Here is a 12,663-nt window from a genome sequence, read left to right as displayed (position 1 = left end):
CTGACTACTTACCTCCAGTACCGATGCGGAACTACCACAAAGACAGTCCCTCCCTAAGACACAGTTCACACACAGGAAAAACAAACAGAAATTAACGTCAACTATTCTCTGCCATCCACGGACAGAGGAAGGTCTCGGCACGGACTAAAGGCTACAGCTACAAGGCATCAGCCATCATTTTATGACGAGGATAACCGTGCAGCCTCCCTGACTGTATACTTATGGTCCTTCAGCTTATTGATAAGAACAGAGAGGGGAGAATAATCTCAGTGTACACCCAGTAGCTACATATGATACCGGTACTGGCTGCTCATGTGATGTGCTGGGGAATCATGGGATTGATAAATGAAATAAGCAGAGAAAAGGGAAAGCAGGTAAAACCAGAAAACTGAGATGCAAACAGATGGATGTTCTGTATCCATGGACTAGGAGTATACAGCCTTGTGAAACAATAAGACATCTGCTCTGCAAGCGATAGGATCATTCACCATTTCACGAGAATATCCTGCAGGTTTATGGGTTGGACATTCAGGAAGTAACCTGACTGTAGGGATTAACAAACCCAAACCTTAAATTTGGTACTTGACCCTGTATCTTGATCAACCATCCAACCGTTTGGTACTTGACCTTGTACCTTGATCAACCATCCAACCGTCTGGTACTTGACCTTGTATTTTGATAAACCTTCCATCCGTTTGGTACTTGACCTTGTACTTTGAGAAATCATCCAACCGTCTGGTACTTGACCATGTACCTAGACTAACCACCCAACCGTCTGGTACCTGACTGTGCACCTAGACTAACCACCCAACCGTCTGGTACTTGACCGTGTACCTAGACTAACCACCCAACCGTCTGGTACTTGACCGTGTACCTAGACTAACCACCCAACCGTCTGGTACTTGACCGTGTACCTAGACTAACCACCCAACCGTCTGGTACTTGACCGTGTACCTAGACTAACCACCCAACCGTCTGGTACTTGACCGTGTACCTAGACTAACCACCCAACCGTCTGGTACTTGACCGTGTACCTAGACTAACCACCCAACCGTCTGGTACCTGACCGTGTACCTAGACTAACCACCCATCAACAGACCGGGAAACTAAATGTTTGGGTAATGTGGGAAGGCCACAGCGTTTATTAACAACTAAGATAAATTATTAAATAACGTTATAAATTAAAACATTTCCCAACTTGCTAGGCCCGCTTGGCATCTTCAAAATCTTGAGAACCAACATCGCCCGAAATGGTGGCTGCGTCCCTGCAGCCGGCATGAGGGCATCTTCCAGCGCCTTAGGGCCTGTGTAACTTCCGCCTTCGCTGTGACAACTGTAGGAAAACAGAAGGAAACAGCCAGAACCAAGGAAAGAAAAGCTGAAAAGAAATAATTCTGAGGGCAAGGTGGGAGGGTGACTTCTCGCCTCTTCGGTCCAGGGGGCAGAAGGAAAGAGGACCCCCACGTGCTCTCGGACTTTATAAAACCACCGGGCGGGTCCTTACCCGCCCCCAAACACCGCCTCCGGTGACCTCACACGGGAGGGGTAAAGGGGCAAGCCCCACCAGCCTACCAGAAGGCTTGAAACCACCCCCTACAGTCCTCAGCCCCTTCGCTATTTGCTTTGGGGCTTGTTATTCTCCTTGTTTTTTATTTACTACATTAACCAAAGGTTTATATTCTGTTGGCTTTTATAAGATCACATAAGATCACACGCTAGTTCTTAGAGGAACAGAGAATCGAGTCTCCGCTGACTTTCTTCTGCTCTATCCGATGGCAACTACAATTTTGGGGGAAGAGCTGAGCTGCTCCATCTGCCTGAACACTTATTCAGATCCCGTCACCCTGAGGTGTGGACACAACTTCTGCCAGGGTTGTATTAATCGTGTACTGGATACCCAAGAGGGCGCTGGAGCCTACTCCTGTCCTGACTGCAACCAAGAGTTTCAGGATCGTCTCGACCTACTGAGAAATATAACCCTCTGCAGCATTATCAGAAGATATACCTCCTGCCTTACCGAAGAGAAGGTGGAGGGGATCTTCTGCACCTATTGTGTCTCCTCTCCCGTGGCAGCTGTGAGATCTTGCCTTCATTGTGAAGCGTCTCTATGTGATCAACACCTAATAGCCCACAGCAAGTCTCCCGAACACGTCTTATCGAAGCCAAGCAACTCCTTACAGAGCAGAAAATGCTCCATCCACAAGAAGATCCTGGAGTACTACTGCACTCAGGATGCCCTGTGTATCTGTGTCACCTGCTGCCTGGCTGGAGATCACAAAGGACATAAGGTGGAACAGCTCATCGAAGCCTCTAACAAGAAAAAAGAGACACTAAGAACTATTTTGGCAAAGCTGTTGGCAAAGAGAGCGGAAGTGCAGGACAGAGTCCAAAGTCTGGACCAACGAAGAAGAGAAGAGCACGAAAGAGCAACCACAACGACGGAGACAGTCAGCGCTCTCTTCGGAGACATCAGGAGACAGTTAGAAGACTTAGAGAGGAGGATCCTGGCTGAGATCTCCAAGCAAGAGGAGAAGGTTTCTGACTTGGTCTCCGCTCTGATCCAGAAGCTGGAGATAAAGAAGGACGAGTTGTCCGGGAAGATGTCTCACATCGAGAGGGTCTGTGACATGACTGATCCATTAACTGTCTTAAAAGAAGAGGAATCGGGCCGAGACGACTTTTGTGACACAGAGGAGGCAGATAATGTGGAGAGACAAGCCTACAATGACAAGGTCCAACACATGGGGGGAGTGGATGAGGGGCTGATGAAGGTGACATTACACGCAGGCTTAGCCGACATTATATCTAGTGTAAAGGTCGGAGCAGATGGGGAGAAGCCTTCAGACATAGCGCTGGATGCAAACACTGCATCTTATCTTATAGAGCTATGCAAAGGCGATAAAACTATAAGATGGGATAGTCAAGGTTCTGAATCACCTAGAACACCCGAGAGATTCCAGACGTATCCCCAGGTCCTGAGCACCAGGACATATTCTTCAGGGAAGCATTTCTTGGATTGGGAATTATACAAACCTTCATCAGGGGACTGGGGAGTAGGGATGTGCTACCCCACCATAGACCGGAGTGGAGACTCTTCATATCTTGGGTTTAATACCAAGTCCTGGTGCTTACATGTGTATAAGGGGCAATGCTCAGTGATACATGACAGCAGTAGAGTCTATCTACCTCATGTCCCCGAATCACAAAGATTCAGGATGTGTCTGGATTATGAGGCCGGGCGCCTGTCCTTCTATGAGGTGTGTGACCCCATCAGACACCTGCACACCTTCACCAGCACCTTCACCGAGCCCCTTCACGTGGCTTGTTATCTGTGGGGACATTATGTCTCAGTAACATTCAAATAAGTAATGTGCCCTCTACCCCCCAGTAATGTTCACTCTGCCCCCCAGTATTTAGCCCCTGGTGATAAGTATTCGGCCCCCTTGCTCAGTGTTGAGTAGAAGCTTTGGAGCCGGTGCAGCCCGGAGTCTTCTTGGGAAGATGCTACAAGTTTCTCACCCCTGGATTTGGGGATCCTCTGCCTCTTCCTTGCAGATCCTCTCCAGTTCCCTCGGGTTGGATGGTGAACGTTGGTTGAGGCCATTTTCAGGTCTCTCCAGAGATGCTCCATTGGGTTTAGGTCCGGGTTCTGGCTGGGCCGGTCAGGAATGGTCATAGAGATGTTCTAAAGCTGTGGGCTTAGGGTCATTGTCTTGTTGGAATGTTTGGTCCAGTCTGATGTCCAGAACATCTGGAAGAGGTTCTTATTCAGGATCTCTCTGTACTTGGCCGCATTCATCTCTCCTTCCATCCATCGCTTAGAATTATCACCAAAAAGTCCAATCATCTCATCAGACCAGAGAATCTTATTCCTCATAGTCCGGGTCCTTCATGTGTTCTGCACCCTGTATGCGGCTTTCATATGTCTTGCACTGAGGAGAAGCTTCCAGACTCTGCCATAAAGCCCCGACTACTGAAGGCTGCAGCGATAGGTGACCCCCACCTACCTCGTGCAGTGATAGGCGACTCCCATCTCCCTCCTGCATCTCTGGAGCTCAGACACAGGGATCACGGAGTCTTCTTTACCTCTCACCAAGGCTTTTCTCCCACGATTGCTTCGTTTGGATGGATGGCCAGGTAGAGGAAGAGTTGTGGTCGTTATGGAGGCCACAGTGCTCTTAGGAACCTTGTCCAGATCTGTGCCTTGCCACAATACTGTCTCTGAGCTCCTTGGGCAGTTCCTTAGACCTCATGATTCTTATGTGCAGTGACATGCACTGTGAGCTGGTGATAATAAAGTTCAATCGGTTTAATTAATGACATTAAAGGAGTAGAACCATCTCAAGGAGGATCAGAAGGAAACGGACGGCATGTGAGTTACAAATGAGAGTCACAGCAAAGGGGCTGAATACTTATCACCAGGTGATAAGTTACTCGTGTTTAATAAATAAGCGAAAATATCTACATTTGTTTTCTGTAAATATCTACATTTCTGGGAGCAGAAGGCACATTAATGAGCAAAAAAAGGAACTTTATTGAACTTACCAATTGGTGGCAGTGAAACAAAGAGTGAAAAAGGCTCTGAATATTTCCTGTACCCACTGTATGCTTTATCCTGTACTGTTCTGTGTTATACTCCAGAGCTGCACTCACTATTCTGCTCACTATATATTAGATTAATCAACTTAATTTTTATGAAATAAATTTAATCATAAATATACACATTATATTTTACTTCTAGAAAGATCCAGCAGCACTATCTAATATCCTATGGTGGGTGCAGGCGTCCCAGGATCGCGCCTCAGATCCTTCAATAATACAAATCCAAAAAACGGGCCGCACTCCAGATTGTGAAGAGAAGGGGATTATTTTTTTATTCCATAATGAGCAACTACAACAACGTTTCGGCTCGAGAGCCTTTTTCAAGCCGTCTTTACAGTGATCATGGTGGATATATATATACGCATTCACGTGGTCACATGACCAACGATACCCCTCCCACCAAATTTACATATTTGTGGTAAAAAAAATATACAAAATTGTAAAAAGATTCATCTGTTCATGATATAAGTGTACATGTGAATTAAAAATTCAAATACATTATGGCAATTACATGGCCCCCTCCCCTATACACAAGGGTACATGCATTGCTAATTAGGTGCATAAAGTGCTCAGGTGCACTAACCAAGCCTCCGTGTAGGGACCTCGGGTGTCTACCCGTTTTCTGTCGCAGCCTCCGATCCATGAAACTCCTGCCCGATTGTAAGTTATACACAACAAGCTCTGTGACGCGCACAGTGGAACGCACGCCCTGCAGAACCCTATGCGCATGCGCAAGAGGATCCGGCTTCCGTGACCACCAGATGGAAACAAAGTGTAACATACTTCGCTCATTCCCGCTCGCAGGCGTTTCCATAGAAACGCCGATGCAATCAGACCGCGGACTGCCCCGGTGGGCGCGGTTTTGTCTGCGTCTGCAAACGCAACGTGGTACAGGGCCCTCATGGAATAAAAAAGAATCCCCTTCTCTTCACAATCTGGAGTGCGGCCCGTGTTTGGATTTGTATTGTGTTTTAGATGTTTCCTTGTTTACTCTGATTGGATCAGGGATAAAACTTAAAGGGACGCTACATGATCTAATCTCACTGATTGGCATCTCCTCCTCCTCCTTGGCTCCAGTCTTCCTCATATTACGATGAATCTTTTAATTTCAGGGCTTCTAAGTCTTTGTAGTGAAGCAGGATGAGGCTCAGTCATGTGTCAGAATCTGTGTGTATTTCCCTGTTTTCCCTCCTCTGTCCTCCCAGCACCCATCACTTCCTCTTAACCCTTTCCACCCCTGTGGGCTTTCACTTATTGTGCTAATGACATACAAGGAGCTCATGCTTTGGGGCGTTTCTGAAGACCATGGTGCTCTGCGGTTGGGTGCTGCTCTGAAGATCCTCCTATCCTGGGTGCTCCTTCCTTCTTCACCAGAAGACCAGCCCATTTGTGTTGTTATGCTGAGGACGAGGCTTGGTCGTGTAGTGGGTGGGAAGGGAAGTTTCGTTTGGGGGAAGGGAAGTGGTGGGAGGGTCCAATTACATGGCTGAAGGATCTTCCTTCGTCAATGTTACAGATCCAGAGTTTCACTTTCATTTCTCCGTCATGGCTTCTGGTGACCTTAGGGATGAGCTGACCTGCTCCATCTGCCTTAACATATTTACGGATCCGGTCACTTTGAGATGTGGACACAACTTCTGCCTGGTCTGCATTGCTCGTATTTTGGAGACACAGGAGGGGTCAGGCTTATACAGCTGTCCGGACTGCAGGGCAAGGTTTACGGACCGTCCAAACCTTCAGGGTAACGTAACGCTGAGGAACATCGCAGAGCATTTCATGAATTTTCAATCCACAGAGGGGGAAGGGGCAATATTCTGCACAAATTGTATTAACTCCCCCGTAGCTGCGGTCAAGTCATGTCTACACTGTGAAGCTTCCATGTGCAACAACCACCTTAGAGTCCATAGCAAGTCGCCAGAACATGTCCTGTGTGAGCCCACCACCGACTTCAGCAGAAGAAAATGCACCTTGCACAAAGAGGTCCTCAAATATTTCTGCTCCAACGACCGGATGTGTATCTGTGTCACTTGCTGCCTGGCTGGAGACCATAGCGGACACAAGCTGGAACCTATGACTAAAGCTTCTCAAAAGAAGAAGTCTACTCTGAAGAACATCCTGAAGAACCTGGCTTTGTTATCCAAGGAAGTTGATGAAAGGATCCAGAACGTGCAGAAACGTAGGTGCGAAGTGCAAGAAAGAGCAGAGGACATCAAGGAGAAAGTCGCTAACCTCTTTACAGACATTAAGAGGCAGCTGGAGATCTTGGAAGGCAAGGTCCTGGGTGAGATCTCCCGGCAGGAGAACCAGGTCTCCGACCTGATCCGGCAGCTGGAGATCCAGAAAAACGAGCTCTCCTTGGTCATGTGCCACATTGAGCAGCTGTGTGACCTCACCGATCCTTTAACCCTCTTACAAGAATGTGTCTCCGTTCAGTTTCGACCCTCGGAAGAAATGGGCAACAAAGTCCAAGACAACGACGATGACCAAGAGATCTACGTAGGAGATATGGATGAAGGTCTCATCTCCGAGGCTTTGCACACAGGACTCTCCGATATTATGTCATTTGTAAAGAGGCAGATTTACGTGAAGGAGAACCGGTGCACGCGCCTGGACGAGGACACGGTGGCCAAGAACCTTCTTCTTTCCGTCGACAAGAAGGCCGTGTTTTGGACACAAAAGTTACCAGATTTTGGACAGGCTGAGCTGCCGGTCAGGTTCAAGAATTGTTCGCAGGTTCTGAGCTTGGAAAGTTTTTGCACGGGGCGACACTACTGGGACATTGAGACCAGTAAACACGGGGAGTGGAGGTTGGGGGTCTCATACTCTACGCTGGAAAGAGGAGGTGACAGCTCGTATCTGGGATGTAACGACAAGTCCTGGTGTTTGTGCCGGTCTAATAATAACCAGTATTCTGTGGTGCATGACAACAAGGAGACCAAACTGGGTCACAGGGTGATGTGTCATAGATTCCGGGTCTATCTGGATTACTATGGTGGGCGGGTGTCCTTCTACGAGCTGTGCTCCCCCATACGGCACTTGTACACCTTCACTGCCCAGTTCAGGGAGCCGCTGCATGTGGCCTTCTATGTGTGCGGGGTCAGTACCTTTGTAAGGATTGCCTACTAGGTTCTGGTGACCCATTATCTGCTCCGTGAGTGGGAACAAGGTGGACATTGGCTGCACTGCAGGTCGGTCGGTCGGTTGGTCAGTCGGTTGGTCGATGGATGACGGCTCGGCGTGTATTCTGGCCAACAGAATATGTCATATATCAGGGGAAGCAAGACTCGGGCGATCCTTGTATACCTCTCCGAGCTGGGCAGGTGTATAGCTCCATGACCATCTACATCCAGTCAGCGTGCGGACATCAATGTCCATTGTGATTGGATCCAATCAAAGTCTTCAGGCCCCCATTGCCATCAAGAGAACCCGTCAGCTGGTGCGGCCATGAGGCCAGTGTTAGGTATTGTCCCTGGAGAGATGTGTAATCTGTGACACAGGGATTGTAGCTTCTCCAAGTGCACTGGGGGCGTGTCCTCACACTGCCGTGCTCTTTGCAGCCAGTGTTGGGTATTCTCCCTGGGGAGATGTGTCATTTCTCCTTTGTGATGTTGTTAGTAGCAGCAGGACTGTGAAGTATAGATTTATACTCTAAGAACAAGGGGTTGTGTCCTCACACTGCTGTGCCGGTTGCTTTGTGCAGTCAGTGTTATGTACTCTCCTTGGATAGATGTGTAATATGACCTTTTGTATGTTGGTTGTAGCTGTAGGACTGTTATAAATGGATTTATATTCTAGGACTGTAGCTATCTTTGTAGTCAGACCTTTGTGTATTTTGTTAGTTACAGCAGGACTGTGATACATGGTTTTATGTTCTGGGGTTGTAACTTGTGTCCTCACACTGCTGTGCTCTGAACCCATAATTCTCCATCCTGCTCTTATTAAGAACATACACAACTGTACGAGTACACATCTTTCCAGAGACAGTACATAACACTGGCTGCAGAGAGCACAGAGCACAGCAGTGTGAGGTCTGATTACACATCTCTCCAGGGACAGTACATAACACTGGCTGCAGAGAGCACAGAGCACAGCAGTGTGAGGTCTGATTACACATCTCTCCAGGGACAATACATAATACTGGCTGCAGAGAGCACAGAGCACAGCAGTGTGAGGTCTGATTACACATCTCTCCAGGGACAATACATAACACTGGCTGCAGAGAGCACAGAGCACAGCAGTGTGAGGTCTGATTACACATCTTTCCAGAGACAGTACATAACACTGGCTGCAGAGAGCACAGAGCACAGCAGTGTGAGGTCTGATTACACATCTCTCCAGGGACAATACATAACACTGGCTGCAGAGAGCACAGAGCACAGCAGTGTGAGGTCTGATTACACATCTCTCCAGGGACAGTACATAACACTGGCTGCAGAGAGCACAGAGCACAGCAGTGTGAGGTACGATTACACATCTCTCCAGGGACAATACATAACACTGGCTGCAGAGAGCACAGAGCACAGCAGTGTGAGGTCTGATTACACATCTCTCCAGGGACAGTACATAACACTGGCTGCAGAGCACAGAGCACAGCAGTGTGAGGTCTGATTACACATCTCTCCAGGGACAATACATAACACTGGCTGCAGAGAGCACAGAGCACAGCAGTGTGAGGTCTGATTACACATCTCTCCAGGGACAATACATAACACTGGTTGCAGAGAGCACAGAGCACAGCAGTGTGAGGTCTGATTACACATCTCTCCAGGGACAATACATAACACTGGCTGCATAGAGCACAGAGCACAGCAGTGTGAGGTCTGATTACACATCTCTCCAGGGACAATACATAACACTGGCTGCAGAGAGCACAGAGCACAGCAGTGTGAGGTCTGATTACACATCTCTCCAGGGACAGTACATGACACTGGCTGCAGAGAGCACAGAGCACAGCAGTGTGAGGTCTGATTACACATCTCTCCAGGGACAATACATAACACTGGCTGCAGAGAGCACAGAGCACAGCAGTGTGAGGTCTGATTACACATCTCTCCAGGGACAATACATAACACTGGCTGCAGAGAGCACAGAGCACAGGAGTGTGAGGTCTGATTACACATCTCTCTAGGGACAATACATAACACTGGCTGCAGAGAGCACAGAGCACAGCAGTGTGAGGTCTGATTACACATCTCTCCAGGGACAATGCATAACACTGGCTGCAGTCTGTGTGGTCACAGCTGCTGACAGGTTCCTCTTAGTTCTCCCCTTATCACACCTTCATGGCAGTCTCCTAGTGGGAGTCATGATGTGAATGATATGAGGACAGCGCAGCCGGACCCCGCAGTGTGTACAGGGCTCTATACTGTATATTTTTGTACATTTTTATGTCCTGTTTCTATGATTGTTGTATTTTTTGTTACCTCAATGTAATGACTTATTTCCATGTATAATATATGAGACGCTGCACCTTCAGTATAAAGATTCTATATTATGCTACTTAACCCCTTACCTGCCTTCCAAATGCCAACTTGTGGACTAACTCTCCCGCAAAAAACAAGGACTCACCACCGACATGTTATTCAGCTGGTCACATATATCATGGGAGGAGGGATGTATCATACATATACATATACATATCATAAATCCCATCTTATATGCAGGCGAACAAACTGTGATAATCCCCTATGCTATACCTCAGAGCGACCAGCGGGGGGCAGCAAAGTACCGCACACAAGAGGAATTCATAGGATTAGATACACAGAGCAGACGAAGGTATCACACAGGAGAGGATTAGATACACAGATAAACAGTCTGCATCACACAGGAGAGGATTAGATACACAGCTCAGCAGACTGTATCACACAGGAGAGGATTAGATACACAGTATCACACAGGATAAGATTAGATACACAGCTCAGCAGACTGTATCACACAGGAGAGGATTAGATACAGAGCTCAGCAGACTGTATCACACAGGAGAGGATTAGATACACAGAGCAGACAAATGTATCACACAGGAGAGGATTAGATCCACAGCTCAGCAGACTGTATCACACAGGAGAGGATTAGATACACAGCTCAGGAGGCTGTATCACACAGGAGAGGATTAGATACACAGCTCAGCAGACAGTATCACACAGGAGAGGATTAGATACACAGCTCAGCAGACTGTATCACACAGGAGAGGATTAGATACACAGCTCAGGAGGCTGTATCACACAGGAGAGGATTAGATACACAGCTCAGCAGACAGTATCACACAGGAGAGGATTAGATACACAGCTCAGCAGACTGTATCACACAGCCGGGGATTAGATACACGGCTCAGCAGACTGTATCACACAGGAGAGGATTAGATACACAGCTCAGCAGACTATCACACAGGAGAGGATTAGATACACAGCTCTGCAGATTGTATCACACAAGATAGGATTAGATACACAGCTCAGCAGACAGTATCACACAGGATAGGATTAGATACACAGCTCAGCAGACAGTATCACACAGGATAGGATTAGATACACTGCTCAGCAGGCAGTATCACACAGGAGAGGATTAGATACACAGCTCAGCAGACTGTATCACACAGCAGGGGATTAGATACACGGCTCAGCAGACTGTATCACACAGGAGAGGATTAGATACACAGCTCAGCAGACTATCACACAGGAGAGGATTAGATACACAGCTCTGCAGATTGTATCACACAAGATGGGATTAGATACACAGCTCAGCAGACGGTATCACACAGGAGAGGATTAGATACACAGCTCAGCAGACAGTATCACACAGGATAGGATTAGATACACAGCTCAGCAGACAGTATCACACAGGATAGGATTAGATACACTGCTCAGCAGGCAGTATCACACAGGAGAGGATTAGATACACAGCTCAGCAGACTATCACACAGGAGAGGATTAGATACACAGCTCAGCAGACTGTATCACACAGGGTGGATTAGATACAAAGCTCAGCAGAGAGTATCACACAGGAGAGGATTAGATACACAGCTCGGCAGACAGTATCACACAGGAGAGGATGAGATACACAGCTCAGCAGACAGTATCACACAGGATAGGATTAGATACACAGCTCAGCAGACTGTATCACACAGGATAGGATTAGATACAGAGCTCAGCAGACTGTATCACACAGGATAGGATTAGATACACAGCTCAGCAGACTGTATCACACAGGAGAGGATTAGATACAGAGCTCAGCAGACTGTATCACACAGGAGAGGATGAGATACACAGCTCAGCAGACAGTATCACACAGGGGAGGATTAGATACACCGTTCAGCAGGTAGTATCACACAGGAGAGGATTAGATACACAGCTCAGCAGACTGTATCACACAGGGGAGGATGAGATACACAGCTCAGCAGTCAGTATCACACAGGATAGGATTAGATACACAGCTCAGCAGACAGTATCACACAGGATAGGATGAGATACACAGCTCAGCAGACAGTATCACACAGGAGAGGATTAGATACAGAGCTCAGCAGACTGTATCACACAGGAGAGGATTAGATACACAGCCCAGCAGACAGTATCACACAGGATAGGATGAGATACACAGCTCAGCAGACAGTATCACACAGGAGAGGATTAGATACACAGCTCAGCAGACAGTATCACACAGGAGAGGATTAGATACACGGCTCAGCAGACAGTATCACACAGGAGAGGATTAGATACACAGCTCAGCAGACAGTATCACACAGGAGAGGATTAGATACACAGCCCAGAACTGTATCACACAGGGGAGGATTAGATATAGACAGCTCAGCAGACAGTATTACACAGGAGAGGATTAGATACACAGCTCAGCAGTCAGTATCACACAGGATAGGATTAGATACACAGTATCACACAGGATGGGATTAGATACACAGCTCAGCAGACAGTATCACACAGGATGGGATTAGATACACAGCTCAGCAAACTGTATCACACAGGAGAGGATTAGATACACAGCTTAGCAGACAGTATTACACAGGAGAGGATTAGATACACAGCTCAGCAGTCAGTATCACACAGGGGAGGATTA

The 12,663-nt window shown here is 47.5% G+C and overlaps 2 protein-coding genes across 2 annotated transcripts; both read left to right on the top strand.

Moving 5' to 3' along the window:
- Positions 1–1,772: 1,772 nt before the first annotated feature.
- LOC140066036 (E3 ubiquitin/ISG15 ligase TRIM25-like) lies at positions 1,773–3,365 on the top strand. Its single transcript, XM_072113601.1, has one exon. It carries the CDS (start codon positions 1,773–1,775, stop codon positions 3,363–3,365), a length of 1,593 nt encoding a protein of 530 aa, XP_071969702.1.
- Positions 3,366–6,080: 2,715 nt separating this feature from the next.
- Positions 6,081–9,334, top strand: LOC140065163 (E3 ubiquitin/ISG15 ligase TRIM25-like). Its single transcript, XM_072112723.1, has one exon. The coding sequence runs from the start codon at positions 6,085–6,087 to the stop codon at positions 7,726–7,728; it is 1,644 nt and encodes a 547-aa protein (XP_071968824.1). The 5' UTR covers positions 6,081–6,084; the 3' UTR covers positions 7,729–9,334.
- The last annotated feature ends 3,329 nt before the right edge of the window (positions 9,335–12,663 follow it).

Source organism: Engystomops pustulosus, chromosome 6 (genome assembly GCF_040894005.1).
Source record: "Engystomops pustulosus chromosome 6, aEngPut4.maternal, whole genome shotgun sequence".
NCBI lineage: Eukaryota > Metazoa > Chordata > Amphibia > Anura > Leptodactylidae > Engystomops > Engystomops pustulosus.
Note: the sequence above shows the minus strand (reverse complement) of the source record. Positions and strands in the feature narration are given on the sequence as shown.